The sequence below is a fragment of the Vigna unguiculata genome, chromosome 6, assembly GCF_037176805.1.
Source record: "Vigna unguiculata cultivar grain cowpea cultivar isolate G323 ecotype 2 chromosome 6, ASM3717680v1, whole genome shotgun sequence".
NCBI lineage: Eukaryota > Viridiplantae > Streptophyta > Magnoliopsida > Fabales > Fabaceae > Vigna > Vigna unguiculata.
The window spans coordinates 38,470,386-38,491,897 of NC_140797.1; the positions used below are offsets into that span (position 1 = coordinate 38,470,386).

General features: G+C 32.8%; 4 protein-coding genes across 4 annotated transcripts; all 4 read right to left on the reverse strand.

Moving 5' to 3' along the window:
• Window positions 1-3,226: 3,226 nt before the first annotated feature.
• CAX11 (cation exchanger 11) lies at window positions 3,227-5,989 on the reverse strand. The gene is made up of 2 exons (XM_028076361.2): window positions 5,002-5,989; window positions 3,227-4,322 (listed from the first exon to the last, which is right to left on the reverse strand). Exons 1-2 carry the CDS (start codon window positions 5,815-5,817, stop codon window positions 3,558-3,560), a joined length of 1,581 nt encoding a protein of 526 aa, XP_027932162.2. The 5' UTR covers window positions 5,818-5,989; the 3' UTR covers window positions 3,227-3,557.
• Window positions 5,990-6,438: 449 nt separating this feature from the next.
• Window positions 6,439-10,231, reverse strand: LOC114187935 (Signal peptidase subunit). Its single transcript, XM_028076363.2, has 6 exons — window positions 9,961-10,231; window positions 9,825-9,872; window positions 8,440-8,502; window positions 7,423-7,476; window positions 6,826-6,912; window positions 6,439-6,738 (listed from the first exon to the last, which is right to left on the reverse strand). The coding sequence occupies exons 1-6, from the start codon at window positions 10,084-10,086 to the stop codon at window positions 6,613-6,615; spliced, it is 504 nt and encodes a 167-aa protein (XP_027932164.2). The 5' UTR covers window positions 10,087-10,231; the 3' UTR covers window positions 6,439-6,612.
• Window positions 10,232-10,697: 466 nt separating this feature from the next.
• On the reverse strand, window positions 10,698-12,118 carry LOC114186823 (basic 7S globulin 2-like). The gene has a single exon (XM_028074861.2). The coding sequence runs from the start codon at window positions 12,070-12,072 to the stop codon at window positions 10,798-10,800; it is 1,275 nt and encodes a 424-aa protein (XP_027930662.2). The 5' UTR covers window positions 12,073-12,118; the 3' UTR covers window positions 10,698-10,797.
• A 5,148-nt stretch (window positions 12,119-17,266) lies between these two features.
• On the reverse strand, window positions 17,267-19,361 carry LOC114186958 (uncharacterized). The gene is made up of 3 exons (XM_028075044.2): window positions 19,151-19,361; window positions 18,955-19,030; window positions 17,267-18,729 (listed from the first exon to the last, which is right to left on the reverse strand). Exons 1-3 carry the CDS (start codon window positions 19,178-19,180, stop codon window positions 17,450-17,452), a joined length of 1,386 nt encoding a protein of 461 aa, XP_027930845.2. The 5' UTR covers window positions 19,181-19,361; the 3' UTR covers window positions 17,267-17,449.
• Between the last annotated feature and the right edge of the window lie 2,151 nt (window positions 19,362-21,512).

The following is a 21,512-nucleotide window of genomic DNA, read 5'->3' on the forward strand; positions in this document are numbered from 1 at the left end:
AAGATATATTAAGCTTCTACGACGGATTCAATAATTAAAAAAAATTTAATTAGTTGGATAATATTTATTTTCGTTCGAATATGTCAGTTTAATACCTATTTTCTAAAATATGTCAATTAAATACCAATTTTTGAAAAGATAACTCAATTAGATTTTTTTTAGAAAAAAATTATAAACGTCGTTAACGATAAAAGTCATGGATAAAGTTTACAACGTTAATAATTTTTTTTTGAAATAAACCTAATTGAGACACTTTTTCAAAAATTATGACTCGATTGACACATTTTTAAAAGTGAATACCAATCTATCACATATAAACAAACAAAAATAGATATCATTCTAATAATTAAAAAAAAAAAACAACAAATGTTAGACTAACATGTGCTAAGAAGTTTTGATCCATTTAAGTGTGATATTGATTGAATAGATGGATGGTAATTTTTAATGTGAAGTTTGTGAGAGTGGTATGATTGGTAGGGTTTGGATGAAAGAGAACCATTGAAGAAGTGAGTGATGATATGATTAAAGGTGCTGTTTTTCAACTCCCAAAGGTCAAGAGACCAAACACACAAAACAATGGAAATAAAGAAAAGGTTTTCCAAGATACCATATACCATAAAACTAACACCTCTCTCTTCTCTCTTCTTCTTCTTCTTCTTCTTTTTCTCAAAAACCCTACTTTTCACTGTATTCATCCAGTGCTCACTTTTTACACCCATCATCCATCATCAACCTTTTTTTCATTGGCCAACAATTATTCCAACCTAAATTGCAATGCTTAGGGTGCCACGTTTCCAACACTCATTTCCTTTTTAACAAAATCAAATAAGAGAAAAAAAAATGGATGAGAGTGTAAATTTGGATGGAAATCCAATCATAAAGTTGTTTAGGGTTTGTTTAAGATAAAATTATAATAGAATTACCGTAAACTAGAACAAATAACCCTAGCAATTTTGGAGTTAAAAATATGATAAATATTTGAGACTTCACTTATTTTTTAATATTGTTGAAAACCTTAAAAACTAAAATTATGAAAAAGTTAGTTGATGCATCTAATTTGAAAGATAATTAAGGAATCAGTGATGTATTAAATTAAATGGATAGAAGTAATTTATTATACTTATTTTATATTTTTATATTAGATAAATTAAGTCGGGGATGGTTGTGAGAATGAATTTACTGGAGTGGGAAGCTGAGTAGCAGTATTGCGTTTACTACTGAAGTAATAAATGCGTGCTGAAAGAGGGTTCAAGAACTGGACCACACTTATTACGCATGTCGATGTCAGGGTTATTTTTCCAACGCTTCTTCACTTCCCATGCATTAGTTTTGAGTAAGGATGGTACAGCGGGACAATTCGGTCCGTTTTAGCTCCTTCTCCGTTTTGATCACAGTCGGATTCTCCTCCCATAATTTAAAAATGGATTTATTTTTTTCCTCCACGCAATTTTGTTAATGAGAATATATATATATATATATATATATGTATATTTCTTTTTCATAATAATTAATATTTAATTTCTATCAAAATAATTATAATTAATTTAATCAAAGAAAAGAAACAATATCAATAATTATAATTAATTTAACTAAAGATAAGAAACAATATCAGCAAAAACTATAATTAAATTACAATAACAATATATCACCTGCAAGACAGATACAAATTTATTAACTTAAAAATACATAAAAAATATTCTCGATTCAAAAACTAAAATTATCTTATATGCAATAATTAATAATAATAATAATAATAATAATAATAATAATAATAATAAAAATAAAAGGAACTTATAAAAATACATGATGAATGATTTAAGAATTGAAAAAAGAAAATAATAAAGAAAAGTTTTGTAACTTTTTTATCACACCACCATTATTGTCCTGTCTCATTAAATTTATTTAATTTTGTAAAAGGGCAGCGGACCAGCCCGCCCTTCCTGTCTTAAGTCCGTGTGGACCACGAGCCTCTATAGAATGGACCTGAACGGGCCAGTAGATTCAACATCTCAACTCATCCCACCTTTTTTTTTTTTTCTGTGGGCTAATCCATCCTGAATTGTCACCCCTTTTGAACATAGGAACCTAGTAAAAACTAAAAAGAAATACAAAAAAAAAATACTAAAAATGAATATAATTATTTGATAATATAGAGAAAGGTGAGAAATATAAATATACTTTTAAAATCATTTAATTTAACTGATTTAATAGAATATTAATTATTTCAAAAATATATAACCCATATACATACCCCTCACTTTAAACATTATGATTGTGTTCTCTTCTAGAGAATTACTGTAATAAGGGGACAAAGAGCGATGATCTGCGAGTATTGGGATATTCGTTTTCGATGAAAGGAAAGGAATCAAAAGCGACAATTTACAAGAATATGTTGCATTTTGGATCCCGTTATTTTGAATAGAGTTAAGAGAGAACGTTGGCATTTTACCACTCTGCCCAAACTTTGGCATAAAAGGAGAAATGTTCATAGCATGCACAAGCTTTGTGGCATTCCACCATTGTTGTTCCTTCATGAAGATAGCAGTAACTTGTGTGATTATGAAGAAATAAAGGAAATGATACATTGTACTTGTATCTGATTCCAATTTTCTAACTTTTTCTTGATCTACCTGGTTCCATTGACCATTTACCCGATTCCATTTACCATGTACCTAATTCTAACATGCTTTGTTTTTTTATCCAGAAGGTTATATCCTACTCTAGCATTTTTTTTTCAATTAATAAATATCATTAATATTTTTGACAAAAATTCAAAATTAATTCCAACTGATCTAATTATAATTTTATACGTAATCCAACTTTTTCATAAATTAAATTTTATTTTTTATTTGATACATCAGTCAAATCATACAAAAACTTTTACAAAATTTACTTTCAAACTCACTCCACTGTCACCTCCAAATCCCTTCAAAAAAAACATAAACTTCACACTTAAATTCACTCAAATCAATCATTTCCCACTCTCACAAATCCTTCCACTCAAAAAAACACACCCTATGTAAGGATAAAATAGTAATTAAATTTAATTTTAATTTCATATTTTTCATTCTTTTCCACCAAACAACAAAAATAATTCCCTTCTCACACCACCAAACGGAGGGGGAAAATGATCAGACTAAGGAAACACAAGTAGAATTAAGCAAATCATATTTTACTCCACCATAGCTTCATGTTTATGAAATGGAAAAATACCAAACTAATAAGATGTCAAAACATTAATTTTATTACCGATCACAAGTACAATCAATCTCACCTTCAGTTTCACAAAACTTAAAAAAAAAAAATCAATTGTGAACAAAATGTCAGTGAGCAGAACCAGTAACAGATAGGTATAACAATGTTATGTTAAAAAATTCCAATGATCAGGACCCAACTAATTTTTTTTTTCCTACCTAAACCTAATGGAGAAACCTAAAAGGGAACTCATCATAAACATATATACGTGCTGAATACTTCTTTCAATAATGCCATCTACGAGGATTTAGCTTATGGTTGAGTTTGAGTATGAATATAAATCATAGATCTACCTAAAAAAATCACCCTGAGAACATGGCTATTCCTAAACTTGCTGCAGTAAAAGCAGCATAGATGCCTACCAGACAGAATCCCCAAAACCTAGGCACTCTGAATCTGCACCAAGTGATCACTAAGAGAGACCCCATAAGGCTTAAAAGCAGGAAAACAAATGCTATCACTATACCAACGTGGAAATTAAGCTGATAAGCATTAGGGTATACATTGGCCGTCTGTATGACTAAAGCACTTCCAAGGCCAACAAGCATGTTGAACATTGGTCCGGCGAAACAACCCGCCATCGCCATCGCCGGATGACCGGCTTTGGCGACTGCAACATCGGCGACAAGATCACCTACTGAATTTCCCCATGCCAGCACAGTAAGACCCAGGAGTGCAGGCGGCAGTTTCAGATGTGTGCCTATAGCTTCCAGGCAATTCACCAGCTCTCCGGCTGTAGTAGATATCCAGAACACGCTCATCACAAATGCCATCACAACCACAGGCAGATGCTCTGTTTTGGGGGGTTGCTTTTCGATTATAAAATGAAGAAATGCAAGAGAGAAACTTGTCATGAAAACTACTGACCAGAGGGGAAAGTGAGTGTTGGGGAGGAGGAAAACTATGGGGTGGTTAAATGGCATGAATGAGTTGCAGGCATACAAGAGGGCCAGTGGACAAAGTGCAATATTGGCTGATGTATAAAATCTGCTCCATTGTGCTGGTGCTGGTTGAGGGATCGTCAATCTCAGGAGAGTTTCCACAGGAAGCTCCCATGTTTTTGAAATCTGAGTGCATAGGGCAAGGGATAAGTAAAAAGTCAGGACTTCCTCAAGAAGGAACTAGAATTAGAAACATATCCATGCAATGCATACAATTCCCTAAATTTTGTACTTAAGAATGATTGATTATATTGTGGTGAATCATTGATTTTAAGACAGAATCATATCACTCTCTGTCAGAAATACCACCCACTTAGCAAATTTATGAATGATCAATATTTGTTGTCTACATATATCTAACACTTTCCCTATATTCTATTAGAAAAACTCAAACACATGATTCTAATCGTATCTCGTTTCCTTCCAAATTCAGACATACCATTCTATCCATAACTTGAGAAACACATCACATTACTAAAACTGATACATGAAAACATGAAAAATGGGAAGCAATAGGCAAAAAGTGAGTATTTTAACGATGCAAGAAAGTTAGTCGCAGGATATTACAGATGCAAAAGTGCTTACTAAATCAAAGACAAAAACTAGAAAGGAAAAAAAAAAAAGTTGTTCTCCAATCCATTATTCTTTTAAGAAAACTTTGATCATCTCCAGAATCTTAAAAGAAATAAAGTAGTTCAATGTCAATTGTCTTGCTATAGGACTGAACAAAATCAAGATCATGTACCCATGTAAGTACGTACTCGAAATGGAAACCACTACAGTAACAAGAACAACAACAACGTACCAATCGAAACACTCCACGCACTCCGGAAGCGCGTTTCTCTCCCTCGGCTGATCTTGAAACTACAGGGTCGGGATCCGATTCCAACTGTCCCTCGAGATCCGCGGAACTCTTTTGAGTGCGATCTGCCATCCCCAAGTCCATGTAGAAGACAAACCCTACGAAGAACAAGTAGAAGGCAACGAATCCAACGGCCTGCCAAAGGAAAATCTCGGCGCTGAGGTAGACGTAGAAGAGGAACATTGCAGCGGTGAGGTAGAAGAGAACATCCCTAACGAAGGGCGCCGGATCGACGGAGAAGGGCGCGGCGTAGATGGCGACGAAGCCGACGACGAGGGCGGAGACGAAGGTGCCGGCGGAGAGTATAGCGCCGAAGCCAGTGCGGTACTGGCCGGCGCGGAGGGCTGCGAGTGAGGAGAAGACGTCGGGGGCGCCGTTGCCGAGGGAGAGAAGCGTGACGGCGGCCATGCTGGGGGAGAGGGCGAGGTGGGAGGCGAGTTTGGTGGTGACGAGGGAGAAGTGGTCCTGGGCGGTGGTGATGAGGATGTAGAAGTGGAGGAGGAGGAAGAGGGAGAGGAAGGGGATGGAGAGAGCGGTGTGTTGTGGGAAGAGGCACTGGTAGTTGAGGATTCCATCGGATTTGCCGGAACACGGTGAGGGAGCAAGGAGGAGTGACCTGCGTGGTGTGGCAATGGGAGAAGGAGAAGGAGGGTTTATCGCGAAGAACAACAAGACCAGAAGAAGGAGAGTGGTAGTGAGGATTACTGAGAGTGAAGAGGGTTTTCGTTTTGCTTTCAATTTCAACCATGGCAGCGCCATTCCTGCAGTGCCTTCTTTCTCGGCGCTTCCGCCATCTCAATCATCACCCTCGCCACTCCATTCCTGGGATGGGGCCCACCCTGTTTTCCGCGTTTCTTGCTTTAACAATAACACCACTCTCACATTTGCAGTACTCTCAATAATACAACATTTTGTCATAATGAATGACTTGGTCAATATCTGAATTTGGTACTGCTCCACTCTTCAATCTCTATATTAATAATTCAATTATATATAAATATGTTTATGTCATAATTTAGTGATATTAAAAGCTAAAAGTAATACATTTTTAACATTCAAAGCTCGCATTAGAAATCAAATATTTCCTAATATTTAGATTTTAGATTCAATCATACAAGTTTCTTAATATCAAAATCATAAATATTTATTCTTTTGAAGAAGAAAATCGAAATATAACATTTAAATAATAATTAAAAAATTTCTTTGTTGTAAACCAGTTTTTGAAGGTTTGCCAATTTTTCCATATAGTACCAGAAAAATGGGAAAATTTTAAAACTTTTTCCAGGTGTGCAATGTGTGGTTTCAACAGCTAAAGGGTTCACTGTGGTATTTTCTTTTCTTGGAGCGAAAGAAAAAAGTTCAGACTAATGCAAGAGACAATTGAAGACCACAAAGCAAACTTGGGATGTTTCAGTATTCATTCAAGCGCAAATGATTTGATTTTCCAAAATACAAATTCCCTTCCTCATTCTAGTTCTTTGAACTAACCTTCTATATCCGTCATCATAAAAAAGGGTTTAACGTTACAAAAAAAATGAATATGACAGGGCATCATCATCTATACTCCGCAGGCAATCGGTAACTCGGCATGACTATTTTATCTGCAGACATTTTGCCAGTCTTTGGCATAACATGCCAATGCATGGTAAGGTTATATTCTTTGCCACGCAAATTGCTTCCCTGGGCACGAAATAATAGAAAAGCTGAGTCCTAAAAAAACATGAAGCAAATCATAGCAGTGAAAAACATCATTCTGGAGTTGTATACCTGGTCAATGAATCGGTATTTATTTGATGTGTGAATCCAAAACTTCGCATGCTCTTTAGAGGGAATGATACCATCCCAAAGGGATATCTGTAAAATGGAATATTTAAGAACCTTAGTAACATTCATGCACGACAGATACCAGGATGGTAGAGATGCAGCATAATATGCACAGCCACAGCTATTTGGGTGATACGAATAGTATTAGAGAAACTGTGACTCGAAAACATATATCAGTAAAACAGAATATCTATTTTATGTATGAATCCAAAACTTGCCCTGCTCTTTAGAGTGAATGATACCAACCCATAGAGATATCTGTAAAATGGCATTTCAAGAACCTATGCACATACATGACACAATACATACCAAAGATGGCAGAGATGTAGCATAATATGCGAAGCCGCAGCTATCAGAGTGATATGATTAGTATAAAAAAATTCTGAAGCCACCGCCTCACCAATTAAAATTCAACATCCTTCAATAGACCAGTTACCATGGCTTCCTTTTCTTCGTTCTTTTATAAATACAAGCTGGCAAACTAACAATTTACATAATTATATTCCAGTTGTAGATGCAAACAAACCAAACAATTTATACCTGATTCAAGGAATTCTTTGGTGTTTCATACTCAGCAGCTAGAAAAACAAAAACCTGCAACCATACAAAAGTAATAGAACTGAATCACTGGACAGCGAAGAAATTTCTAGCCTTGACACAGTTTATCTAGAATAAATAATTGATTGGAAATAAGGATCCCATTGATGTGTTATTAAGCAGCTCGAAGATTTCCATGGAAATACAATGTTGCACAGACAAAAAGAAAAAGCAATGGGCAAAAATATAAATTAATATTCCGCAACATGAAACAAGATGTAACGATAGGTAAGGCGATTCAAACATTAAGCACACGTTATGTTAGCCTTGTGAATGAATGAGGGATTTCAATAATTTCAAGAAATTGAAATACATGCTACTTGAATTATTTGTAATTAAATTTTTTTCATTTTCAAATTATTCTGTTTGTATAGAGTAATTAAAAAAATCTAATATTTCAATTTTGTTGTTTCGATAAAGTAATTGAATTTTTCTTTTAAGATAAAATTTCATTTAAAAAATATGTATTTTACAATTCAAATTTACAAAAAAAAAATATTAGTCAAATTTAAATATTCAAATAATATTTAACAATTTAATTTTTTTCAATATGTATATGCATATAATATGTATAAAGAGGTATAAAGAGGGAGTTACTAGTTGTGTAATTTCAATTTCCTTCTTCTTTGAGTGAATTTCAAATTCTCTTATTTTAGAAACACTTTCTTAAAATTCTTAAATTTCAATTTCTTTACTCATCAAAACAACTCATTTTACCTCAAAGAATTTCAATTTCTAACAAATAAATAAATTACTCCCCTAAATTGTCTTATCTACACATGGAATACGGAAGAGCAAACAAACACATTTGTTTTTGGTCATTTCAAGAAATAGTCATTCTTTACCCAAAAGCAATTACATCATTCTTCACTGTCCTACTAAGAGCATCCATAATTTTCAGAGTCAAAGGGAGAAAGACAAAAATGATTATAATGAAAATTCTAAGTTAAAGATAGAAACCTGTTTTGTGTTCCACGTGAAAAGGGACTGCAAATCTGCTGATATATTCAGTGTCATGCTGACCTGCAGGAATAGAAACGCTTCCACTTCAGATTTAATAATGAATAAATGACATTTAAATATCAGAGAAAAAGGATTACAAAAAGCTGTTTTTTTGCCAAAGTATGGCATTCAACGTCATAATATCATATATGCATCTTACAGAGCATGAGCATGAAACATGAATACGGTAAAACTAGATCTTCTTCTAAGCAAAAAGCACAATAGAGTTATAAATTTTACCATGCCAGGCTAGTTTAAATAGCACAATATACCTTAAAAGCTTTAAAAAAATCCCAGATTAATATGTAAAATTATGGTTTATGTATGGTTGATAGTCCTGGGATCTGGAACAGTAGAAACTTAAAATAATTGAGCTGTTTGTAATCTATTTGAGCTTGACCCGCTAAACATGATCAAACTCAAACTATACCCTACTACTTCATCTTATAACATAAAAATCTCTACTGAAAAGAAAATTGGTAAACCTCAAAACTCATTGTGAATAGATCTGATAGAAGGAAAGCAACTATTCAGGCTAAAAAAGAACTAGAAAAATCAAACACAGACTTCATATTTTAGAAAGTCAAGCGTAAGATTTAAGTTTGCCTCTATCTTTACATCGCAAGTATAGTCAGCGCTTCAAGTGCTCAATTTTGCTCATATACAAATACTAAGCACCATAGACTCGTGGAATTAATTTACAACTTTCATTTCATTTGTGTTTGATTGTTCAAAACTCTTTCTTTCCTATGTGACATAATAAATAATCTACTAATAAAAAGTATCCAGTATGCCATGTTTTAGCCATGTTTTCTTGGAAGCTGCAACCAAGGATCATTCAGTGGTAACTACTCACGTTTAAGCATTGATGGCTGGGTTAATCGAATATTTACTACTGCAAAATCCTACAGAAAGTGCAAGAATTTAGTTGTTTGTTACTGAGACGACAACCATAAACCTAAAATTGCAGAATGAACTGTCTAAGCATCAATATTAATACCGAGTTCGCAACCGCAAAGAGATAAAACAGAAATAAATACAATCTACTGCACAATTATGTTTAATTTTGACAGAATGTGAAGTGCAAAGAACTCAATGTTTTTTTTACTTGTGGATCAAATAGAAATCAGTAATCACCCTAAGTATAACTTTTAAAACAAAGGAACAATTTTCAGTCACATCGCAATCCATAGAATAAATGAAAAAAAAAAAAAAAACTGTAGCTTTAAACACGATCCTAAATCTAAGAGACATTCCAGAGAAGAAAGCGGAAACGAAGAAGCCCAGCAGACCTATCCACCAGCCAGGATGTTGTTTTTGATTAAGAAAAAAAAATGACTTACCTCGTCATTGCCGTTGGGCTGTTTCTGAAACCAGTTGATATTGAGCACCTGCATCCAGAAAAGCAAAAAACGGGATAAAAGAATTGGCGAATTGCAGATCCGTAAAATTGAAATTATATAGAGAGAGAAGACGGACCTGGACTTGCGCGGAGGGAGTGGGAGTGTTGAAATTGTCGGATAGAGAGGCCATGGCGCACATAAGGGCAAGAATTGTTATGGCAAAGGTTAGCAACGCGTTGGCTCTGTACCCGAACGAATGCATTTTCAGGGTTTCTTTTCTTCTCCTCCTTCTTCCTCTTCTTGCGCTCTGTGTGTTTGATCAAAAGACTGAAAGAGAGAACACTAGTTGACTGTTCTGAGCAGACAAGGAAACGTTTTGGAGCGTTTGTTTCGGTGTTCTGTCATTGGATCAAACACGCCCTCACTCCTCCGAGCCACGCACACAAATCTTGTGCCACCAATTATACAGTGCCACGTCACTAAAAGTTCCACATCAGCATTCTCTTAGAACTAACTAAGGCCTAACTCCATTAAAGCCATTTTAATGTTCTTAAATGACTTCCAAAATTAGATGTTTGACCATAAAATAAATTATTCCATAATAATAAATTATATATTTTCCTCAAACTTGTAATCTACAATATTTTAATTCCTTTAGAATAGCATAACTTAAAAATATAATAATTTTAAAAGATCATTTTCGTTTATCTATTATGACGAGACGTGAAAAAAAAAAATAGTAGATTGTGGTAAGTTCTGAATTTAAAAAAACATATTTTTTGCACCGGTGAAGTGTTTTCTGAATATGTGTTACCAAATCACCGTGTCTGAGGTTAATCAGCAAACAAAGCAGGGTAAAAACAAGAACATTAATTCCTCAGAGAACAAACAAGAGATTTTATTCTCAGTTTACTTTATTAGTGCTTATTTCCTTATAAATAAGCATATGTAAAGACTGAAACTTTCTACTCTCTCAGACATTAACAAAGTTGAAGAGATCCCCACATTTCACCCCAAACGAGCTCAGTGGGGAAGTGCTAAAGCCAACCCTTGATTTTGCAAGATCGAACACCACCAGATTCTCTTCCAATTGCCGTGCTCCTATGGTGATTTCAGCTCTAGGTTGCATTCCACCATTCACAACGGCCAAACACGACACCCCAGGTTGTGTCTGCACGGTCAAATCCTCTCCAGAGATTCTCCAAACAGGGCCATTAGGCTTCTCCATCACAAGCTCCACGCTGGGATACTCACTGATGTTTTTGGTACGGAAACACAGCTCAAATGGTGCCAAAGCTTTCACTTGGGATTGCTTCGGAAGCTGCTGAGCAAACACCTGAACGAAAGACTCGTAAAGAGATTGCTGCAGAACCATGTGAGGAGTTGAGGTGCTAATCATGGTTCCTCCAGAATGTCCTACTGTGGTTGATGATATCTTCTTCACCGGGGCCACGCTGTACTGGTTGATCCTCATGGAGTTGACTCTCACGTTGTACTCTCCTTGTGGGGTGATGGTTAGCGGCGTGTAAGCCAAGTCATGGAAAATAGCGTGGCCGTGAAACTCATGCAAGTTGTTGGGTGCGTCTCCGAAGATGATAGCACCCTTGGAGGATGAAGAGTAGCGAGAGAGACAGGTGGTGAATTGGCGTTGTAGGCCAAAGTGGGAAGCGAGTTGGTTTGCGAGAGAAATAGGTGCATGGCCTAATCCAGCTACTCCTTCGATGTTTTTGGGAAGACCCTTTTGGAGAAGGAAGGAAGGAGCACAAGAGAAGAGGAACTGAGGGACTGTGAACACTTCACCGAGTTGGGTTCCCAGAGAGATGTGGATTCCAAGAACATCCTGACCTAGTTCACCCAAACCGTTCTGTTGGGTGACAGGGTTGGTGGACATGAGACCACATGTGTTTTTGTGACACCCTGGTCTTGTTGCCGCTGGGCAACTGAGACACTGGTGTGTGTTGGCTCTGAAGCACTGCGCAGAGTGACAGAAGGGTGCTTCGTAGGTTTTGGATGAGTAATGCTGCTCACAGTTGAGCCAGACCTGGTTTCCATTGAGGTCCACTAAGACTGGTACTTGTGTTAGAGGGGTTCTTTTGAGAAGGTTGGTCCAATGGAGACCAGTGGAAGCATCTTTTTGAGTAGGTAGAACAAGCATGTATGCAGGATTCATGACATTGTTGGACTCAGATGGTGAGAAAAGAAACGAGCAAGAAAGAGAGAGGACTAGAAAGTAGAGGAGAGAAGCCATTATTGCTATGCTCAAGGTTGGAATAAGAGATGATAATGTATGTTACTGTGTTATGAGGTGAGATTTATAGAGAAAGCAGCATGTAACCCTTTGGATGGAGGTGAGTCATGGGAAAAACATAATGGCAGAGAGATTCTCTTTCTTTTGGCAGTGTTCATCAGAGAGCCAGTTCATAAATTGGAACTGTTTGATGTGAATTTGCAGAAGATTAACCTTATTAGTTAGAAGGAGAGAAAAAACAAAAAGGGTATGGTGAGTGAGAGGGTACTTGGCAGCTGAAAAGAATGCTTAGTTGCATGCATTCAGTGAGCCGTGTTGAATTTGTTTTGGTAATCATTGCATTACAATTTCTCCACATGTTGCTCAGTTCAGTTCGACTAAGTTATGTAATATACTGAGGTTGAAGTTCGAGTTACAACTAAGTTGGATCGGTCATTTGTGTTTTCACTGATTCTATAAATTTATCTGCAAATTTTGGCCATTAAACTTGTTTAAACACTGTGATATATAGTTTGTATCAATTCGTATAACTTTCCTGGTTCGATTTTACTATAAAAATTGTCACATGCACCAGATATTTGTTGAAAAGTCTCTGTCACCACTGTGATGATAGTCGCAAAGGTTTGGTTTGGTTCTGCACTTTTGCCACGATATCCTTCACGGAATCTCCTGAGTAGTATACAAACATTTAAATTTCACATTTATCGTCTCTGAGACAAATTTACAATATAAATTAGTGTAATATTCATCTTATAACTTAATTTCACATGATGAATTAGGTTTAAATTTATTTTTCAAATGGAAACGAAAATACTCACTTTATAAATTAATTTTATAAAAATAAGTTGAATTTAAAGTTCACTTTTAAAATTTTTAAATATAACATAAGAGTAATATAAGAAAACTATCTTAACTAACAAAATTTATTATTTAGTAAATTAAATTTAAAGGCTACTTCTTGAATCATAATTAATAAAATCATACATAAATTAAATTTTATAGTTTCACTTTGTTATGATTCCATATAAGACGTTCTGAAATTTTTTTTTTTTGGAAAATAATTTTAGGTTTAAATATCTTTTTGGTCCTCATTTTCGTAGTGTTTGTTGCGGATGGTCCTCATTTTGATAAAATGTTTAAAATGGTCTTCATTTTTTACAGAATGTTTAAAATGGTCCTCATTTTCGCAATTCATGTTTTATTTGGTCCTATTTTTGTAACGTCGTTCAAATCATTAACGGAGCATTGTACATGTGACACAGTTTGTATTAGGGTGTGGTACGTGTACTGTTGTACTGTACAGGTGGCTAATTAAAGTTAATTTTTCAATTTAGGGGAAATTTTGCAATTAGGAAAATTTCTTCATCTTCGTCTTTCTTGAGCTCAAATTTGTAAAGGAAGCAACTAATACTTGTTATTTCATCATTGGATTGCAGTTGCGCTCTTCATTTCAATTTTTCAGTTAATCATCATCAACGAGGTAAGTGGGTTTAGGGTTTTTTAGGTTGTGTTTGCTCGTGGGTTAGGGTTTTCGTAATTCTATTTCGGGGTTTGTTTGTCTTTCGATTGTTGTGATGTTCTGCATGGTTTCTAAATTACCTGCTGAGACTGCACCAGATGCCCAAACTGCTGAGAATGCACCAACTGCTAAAACTCAAACAACTCAACCACCAAGGAATGAAGTGGAGAGTCAAGCACCACCACTACCAACACCAGAAGAACCATATTAGCAGTTTAGGATGAAATTACATATTAGGAGGAGGCCATGATAGCAGCTACAAACGTCTTAGTTATTTTTTGAAATTTCTGATGTAGAATTCATTATTGATGTACTACATTTTGACTTTCCTTAAACTTCGTTCAATTTCACTTTTGCCAAACATTGATGTAGTGCATTTTGATGAGGATGAATTAACGTTATGAATTTAACTTCTTCCAGACTTAGATCAATTTAATTTTTCTCAAGCTTAGATCAATGTCATTTACTTCAATGTTCAGATTAAGATGTTATTTTGAACATGTTGGGACTAATATCATCATAATCAAACTAATTCATTTCTTCATTTAACAATAGTACAAAATATATTGGACTTTAAAAGATTGCACACAATAACAGTACGAATAATACAATAACAACACAAGTTAACCCTATTACTAATTGCAGCCTCTTCTCAGCAACCTTTAGTGACTTCTCCAAATCATTAATTTGCCTCATTTGTGTCATCATGATGATATCCTTTTCATCAACACCACCATTTGAAAAAGTTGCAGCCCACATTATTGGAACCACCACTCTGTAAATCAATAAACCAAAAATTAAAACATATTTATTATTAACACAAAAATAAAAACAGATTGTACCCAAAATTTTCTACCAACATTCTTTGGAGTTCTTGCCATCCTCAAAGTTGCCATTTCTCTGCAGCTACAACTCGGGTTAATCCATTTCTCGTTGAACCACCAATAGTGCACGAAGATTGGGACCGTAACATACCTATATAATGGGATTGCAGGAAAAAGAAGATTGCAGCAAAACCAATTGGGAATGGAGAAATAAGATTGTCAAAATTCACCAACTGTCCAAACATTTCTTACCAAAACCCTAGCTCACTTATTTATCCCCAAATATCTAATTACCACACCTGTACAATACACGTAACACACCCTAATACAAACCGTGCTACCTGTACAATGCTCCGTTAATGATTTAAACGGCGTTACAGAAAAGGACCAAATAAAACACGAATTGCGAAAATGAGGACCATTTTAAACATTCGATAAAAATGAGGATCATTTTAAACATTCTGTCAAAATGAGAACCATCAGCAACAAATACTACGAAAATGAGAACCAGAAAGATATTTAAGCCATAATTTTAATATACCGTTCTTTCATAAATCACATATTTCATATATATTATGCAAACTACAGTATAATATTCTGAATTACAAGTGATTTCAGTCTTTCATTTTAAAGAAGTAAAAAATTTGAATGATTTATTTCCGACCATTAATTTTGTAAGAGAATGTGTTCTTTTTTCAAATCTTCTTTCATTATAATGATATTACTTATGAGAACTTATCACCATGTTGTGAACACATAGAACACTCATCTTACATCAAGCAACACCCAATTGAGTAATAACTCACGCTTTAAAAAGATTTGTTAGTAACATCACCATGATAAAATAAACATTTTACGAAAATAAAAAATTATATTATAGTTATTAACAATTTATGATTTTTATTATTTTATTAAAAACGTGTTGGACAACCAAATTTAGTGAATAAATCTCCCAACAAATAGGTTGGAGTATCAAAATTTTCTTTTATTCATTTGGAAGAGTAAAATCTTACTAATGCATATTGAAATTTCTATATGGTCATATTTAGGAATGACAAAAATATTTGTATATGTGGGTATTTGTGAATAAAACTTGTGATGGATAGTAAATATTCGTTCATAAACGGAACGATGTAAATATCATATTATTCGTATCCACAGATATTCGTGCATGGCCGGTAAAAGATTAAAATTAAAATTTATATTTTATTAAAGATAATTTAATTAAAATTAAATTTAATATATATATATATATTAGATTAAATTTAATTAAAATTAACATATTTAATTTAATTTATATTTTATATATTTTTGTAATTTTATTTAAATTTTTTTATAAAATATCATTTTCAAAATATCTGCATATATCCACAAATACCAACAAATTTTAAAAAAATTGTAAATATTTTTTAAACAAAAATCTGACAAATAACTGAACAAATAAACAATCAATTTTTCTATTATTAATGGAATTGTGGATAAACAAACTATCCATGTCCGATCCAAAATGTTGTCATCCGTAATTGTACTCTTAAGTAACATTCAATAGCTTTCAAATACCTACAGATATCAAACAACTATTTTCATTACCGCATTAATTGAATTGTTCTCGCTAATTAAAGTAATAAAAATTAATGTTTATGTTTTAATACACTATCACTTTTATATTAATTATATAGTATATTCTCACATCCTTTAACATTTGAATATATAAATAAATAAAAAAATTAAAGAACGAGTGAGATAATAATCACATTAGTATTAACGAAAAAATTTAAAAAAATCAATTAAAGATATATCTAACAATAACCACTGAATAGATAATAAATTTTTATTGAGGATTTAATTAAAATATTCTTAAGAAATTGAAAGGTAATTAAAGTATTCTGATGATGTGAAATAAAATGGAATGAAAGTATTTGTTTTCCTTTTTTTTACATTTTTTGTGTTGATAAAAAAGCCTTGCCTTTTTCCTCCATGGTATCCCCGTCACATGATTTGTTTGTGATCAATCATGTCTAAAATCATTGCTACATTATTGATAAATTTTTGATACAAAAATTCTGTTTTCACCTTTTTTTTCCCTCGTAGTCGTGACAGCGAGATTGGTTTTGCAGTTATTTTCCTACACATGGGAAACAGAAAATAATATACGAATTTAAAGGAATGAACTTGCTAGATTATTTTAAAATTAGTTAAATTTAAATTTAAATGTACACTAATGAAAATATATACCGTGTCCATTTTTTTCATAATAAAAAACGATAAAATATTACCAAAACTTATACTAAAAAGTTATAAATCATTTGTATAATTTTATTATTGATAATTTTACATTAACAGTTGTTAATTGAGTTCAAAAAATATAAAAAAAATTACAAAACTAATAGTCAATTTAATGGTTTAACAAAAAAAAAAACGAAGCCAACCTAAAACGACACTACTTATATCATCTTCTAATAAATAACCTCTTTCAATCTTCCCATTCAAATGTAACTGACAAGTCAAGATTAATACTTATAAATAGTAACTAAGATTACACTTATTAACTAACAGTTTCAAACGTTGTAACTTCTTATCTAAGAAAAAACAATCAATCCTATGTATGACCTTAATTCAAGCTAAAAAGAGATAAGAAAAACGTCTTACTACAAACTGGTGTTTTCTGCAGTTAAAGTATTCGATGTTTTGTCTCTTAATACTTTCACTTTATGTCTATAGCAAAAAAATATACATATATATATATCCAAAACATTTTGGATTTTACTTTCAATTTAGTTCATAAACAACTTCGACAAGGTATCGATGCTTTGGCTTTGTCAGACTCTCACTCTATCTCCCATTAACAGTGTTCCAAAATATGACAAGTCTTATAAATAATTGTCTCAATAATGTAAAAACAGCTCCATAAATAGAAAAAAAAGATTTATAATGTAAACTATAATATAATCTAATCTAAAGATTACACATTTACCAGTTCTATGAACTCCCAAAATACCAAAACACAGAATGTAATAGTTGTAACTACTCATTACTAAATGATTCTGCAGCTCTCAACATTCTCATCACTGAAAGTATGAGTAATAGGATCAGCCATTGGGTGAGATGGCATTGGAGGTGGTGCCATGTAGTTCATATATGGATGTGGCCTACCATACATCATGTTTGTTGGATACATGTTGTTCATATTTGCTTCATGTTGATAATGATGCTGATGCTGATGATGCTGATGTTGATGTTGAGGTTGGTTCATCATCATACCCATCATGTATTGCTGCTGCTGCTGCTGCTGAAGGTTATTATATGGAACATGCTGCATCTGCATTCCTTGATGTTGTTCCATTGCATCATACCCTTTTTGGCTTGGACCTACTTTGCCATTTTTATGAAGAAGAGGGGTCTTGTCATAATCAAGAGAATCAAAATCTTTTTTACCATTGCTATGATCCTTCATTTTTCCTTCCTTCTCTTTCTTATTTCCACTTCCATTGTCTTGCTTCTTGCTGTTACTGCTATAAGTTACTTCTTCTAATCCAACCTTTTTGCTCTTTCTCCCCAAACCTAGAAACCTACCTAGCAATCCACCATCCTTTTTCTTCTTTTTACCTTTTTGGCTACTTTTCTTCCCTTCACCATCATCAACTTTGGCACCTTTGCCCTTCATTACCATTGCTTCATCAATAACACCACCTTTCTTGTCACTTCCATTATTGTTCCTACTCCCACCAGCATTGTCTTTATGGCCATTATTAATGGCAGGCCCATTCATTACACCACCAGGCCCATGAGGCCCACCTCCATCTCCCATCTTTGGCATCATCTTTTTATGATGCACTGAATTACCATTCCCATGCCCATGCCCATGCCCATGGGCTATTACTTCCTCTTCTTCTTCCTCTTCATCATCATATTCATCAAAACTGTCCTCATATTCATCAAAACCATCATCACTAGCATCAAACTCCTCCTCTGGTAAGTTGAATCTCACAGATTTTTGTTCCTTGACAGGTACCTTCAGATCTTGAACCCCTTTCATGTTTGGGAAGTGTGCTATTTGACCTATTTGACCAATTTGACCACCATCACCACCTTTCTGACCCTTCTGATTCTGGGACTTAGTGTCCCTTCCCACTTTGCTGTTATCAACATGAAAGTTCTGGAATTTAGGGTTGATGTGATGGTTCATATTCTGGCCACCATATATCTCAGCATGTTTCCCTCCCATCTTTATCTTTTTCACCAGTTTCTCTGGATCCACATCCCCTGCCACTACCACTCTCCCTTCACCTGCATCTACTTTCACAGAATACACACCTGCACAACAGCAATAGCAAGTTCTTTTACAAAACTAAACAAATCTACTCTAATGAAGATTAGACACAGAAAAGTTGAAAAACCCAAACATCATCTGTGTATCTAATTAAGGAAAGTTACAAACCAGAAAAAGCAGGACATGTTTATTGTGTGACATGGTAATAAAGTTGAGGATGAAACATGTTAACATGAAAAGAAAAGAGGGGTGTGCTGAGATTAATGTACCATCGATTTTCTGCAGGGTTTTCTTTACTTTCTGTGCACAGCCATCACAGTCTATATTAACCTTGAGAACACAGGTCTAAAAGGAGACCAAAAACAGAAGAAACAGTTCAGAATTAACATTTCATGGGCCCAAAAACCAGACACAAAAACATAACTGTAACTACAACAGTACTAGAGAATGAAGTGTTCAGTGTACCTGAATTTTCAGCAAGTCTTGTTTACTCATTTTTAACAGAAGTGAGAGAACAGAGAACAGATAACAAAGAAAGAAGAAGAATGTTGAAGAAGATAGTATTAATTTTGTGTGTATTGAGTATGCTCAAGCTTTCATAGAGTGTGCAAATAGTGACTCTTGCAGAAGACAGTTCCTTTTATTTATAGAAAATAGAAGGCGGTCACAGACATGAAATAAACAAAAAAGAAACAATGAGTTGTCTTTCACATACGAGGCGGTGATAGAAGCTTCATTCTCAAACCTGCATTAAGCAAAAATATAAAAAAATCATTGTTCAATATTTAAGGTTTTTCTGTTTAGTTTTTTATGAAACTAATTTGAAGATTTTTGAATGAGAGTTTCTTACTGTTTCAAAAGTTTGAGTTGAATATAGTTTATGTAACTCACTTCAACTCCTTTCTGTTTTGCTTATTCCTTCACTCCCTTTTTATTTTTTACTATTAGTATATATATAAGCTAAAGAAAGAGTTTATATGCTAAAAAACTTCAGTTACTTTGACTCAAACTCTTACACAAATTCTTTCATTTGTATAAAAAAACTGTTAGAAATTAATAAAAAGTTTTAATTTCTTCTGAAATATTTATTAACTTGTTGCTAAATGACTTTTGTACAATTTTTTTAAGCTGTTGCCTGTTAAGGAAATACACTTGACATTTAATGCAATGTAAATTACATTAAAATTATAATTTAATTAGAGTAATTTTTATCTTTTAAAAACAATAAAATCATAAAAATTAATTAATTAGAATTTGCTGTAAACAGCGTATATTAATTTAAATTAAATGTATGTTGTCGTATATACTTATATTGAGACAGTGTTATCAAAGAATCTGCACTTGCATTTGGTACGATGGTTCGTATAGTTGGTGGTATATGTACTTTTGTAATACAGATAATGGGAAAAGGACAAAACCTCATTTTAGTGATTCTTGTGTTTTAAGTGATCCAAATATCATTTCTTTTATGCACCCATAATTTCCATGTGGGTCTGTGCTGTGAATCACACATGAATTTGTGTTCTGAATTCTATACTTTTGAAGATATTTTTAGATTATAAAATAAAATTTGGAAGTAAAAACTAATTTTAAATTATATAGTTTAGAAAAGAAAAATGGATATATAAAATTTGGAAGTAAAAGAATTATAACTTTTAGATTATTAATTCACAAAATACTTTGGATTATATAATCTAATTTTTTTTATTAGAAAAGTATTTTTTTGAATTACGTTATATGAAGATTTATTCTATATAAAATTTGAATTTTGAATTAAATTAAGTAAAAAAAATAGATTACATAATTCAAAAGTCTAAATAATTTTTAGATAGTGAAATTGGAAAATTTATTTTTCTCATATAAAAATGATTTTTTTATATTGTATGATATAAAAGTAAAAAATAAGTCGGATTATATAATTTAAAATTTTAAAAGCTTTTAAATTGTATAATAAACAAATTCTGAATTATATAGTTCAAAAATTGTTTTCTAAGCATTAAGTAGGAAATATTTATGGGGTCAGAAAAAATGAATATTGAGGTGCAGAAAAAACAAATGTTGGGGTGCAAAAGAAAATTCCACCAAATAGAACCTGTTTTGGTATTTGCAAACTCCCTTCTTATAAGTTCAAATTGTTTATTTCTAAATACAACAGCTAGTAGGAGCATGCTTCAATTTATATAAGGGCACCGCAAAGTTATGTTTTATTTTTCTTATTTTGGGTTTAATTAATATTTTACTTCTTATATTTTTTTTTCTTTGATTCATTTTAATTTTTGTATATTTTTATTTAATTAAATTATTATTTTTATGAAATTTGCTTTAATATTATTTAAAAATATCATAGGTTAAAGTTTAAGTTTGAAATTAGATTATTTTATTATTTGAAAGATGTGACATGTTAAAATTAAAAAAATTTCAATATGAAAAATATAAATTTTGTTAGATGACAAATTTAGATTTTAACACGTGATACTTTTAAAATTATTAATTAAATTTTGAAAAAAAAAAAGTCACAATAAATTGTTTTACAAAAAATATGATAAAAACTACAATGAATCAAATATCTTAATATAAATATTAAATTATTAATTATATTTTTATTTCATTCATCTATATGTCCATGAAAAATAACAGAGCAAGTATGTTTTGTTATTTCCGTGGGTTTAAATATTATTTAGTTACCATACATGATTAGTTTTTTTTTTTTTTATTCCCAACTTATACAATTTACTTCTTATAGACTTTAAGAATACGTTTTCAATTTATTTAATCTGTATAGGTATTTTCTACTGTTCAAATTTTAAAGGCGAAATCTTATTTAAAA

Excerpts from the sequence above, each read along its gene's own strand:
- CAX11 (XM_028076361.2), bottom strand. The coding sequence starts at position 5,817 with ATGGCGCTGCCATGGTTGAAATTGAAAGCAAAACGAAAACCCTCTTCA. Across the intron at positions 4,323-5,001 it reads TGCGTGGAGTGTTTCGATTG|ATTTCAAAAACATGGGAGCT; the intron begins GTACGTTGTTGT and ends CTATGCACTCAG.
- LOC114187935 (XM_028076363.2), bottom strand. The coding sequence starts at position 10,086 with ATGCATTCGTTCGGGTACAGAGCCAACGCGTTGCTAACCTTTGCCATA. Across the intron at positions 8,503-9,824 it reads AGCCCAACGGCAATGACGAG|GTCAGCATGACACTGAATAT; the intron begins GTAAGTCATTTT and ends CTATTCCTGCAG. Across the intron at positions 6,913-7,422 it reads CAAAGAATTCCTTGAATCAG|ATATCCCTTTGGGATGGTAT; the intron begins GTATAAATTGTT and ends TCCATTTTACAG.
- LOC114186823 (XM_028074861.2), bottom strand. The coding sequence starts at position 12,072 with ATGGCTTCTCTCCTCTACTTTCTAGTCCTCTCTCTTTCTTGCTCGTTT.
- LOC114186958 (XM_028075044.2), bottom strand. The coding sequence starts at position 19,180 with ATGAGTAAACAAGACTTGCTGAAAATTCAG. Across the intron at positions 19,031-19,150 it reads AAGACTTGCTGAAAATTCAG|ACCTGTGTTCTCAAGGTTAA; the intron begins GTACACTGAACA and ends GTCTCCTTTTAG. Across the intron at positions 18,730-18,954 it reads AACCCTGCAGAAAATCGATG|GTGTGTATTCTGTGAAAGTA; the intron begins GTACATTAATCT and ends GCTGTTGTGCAG.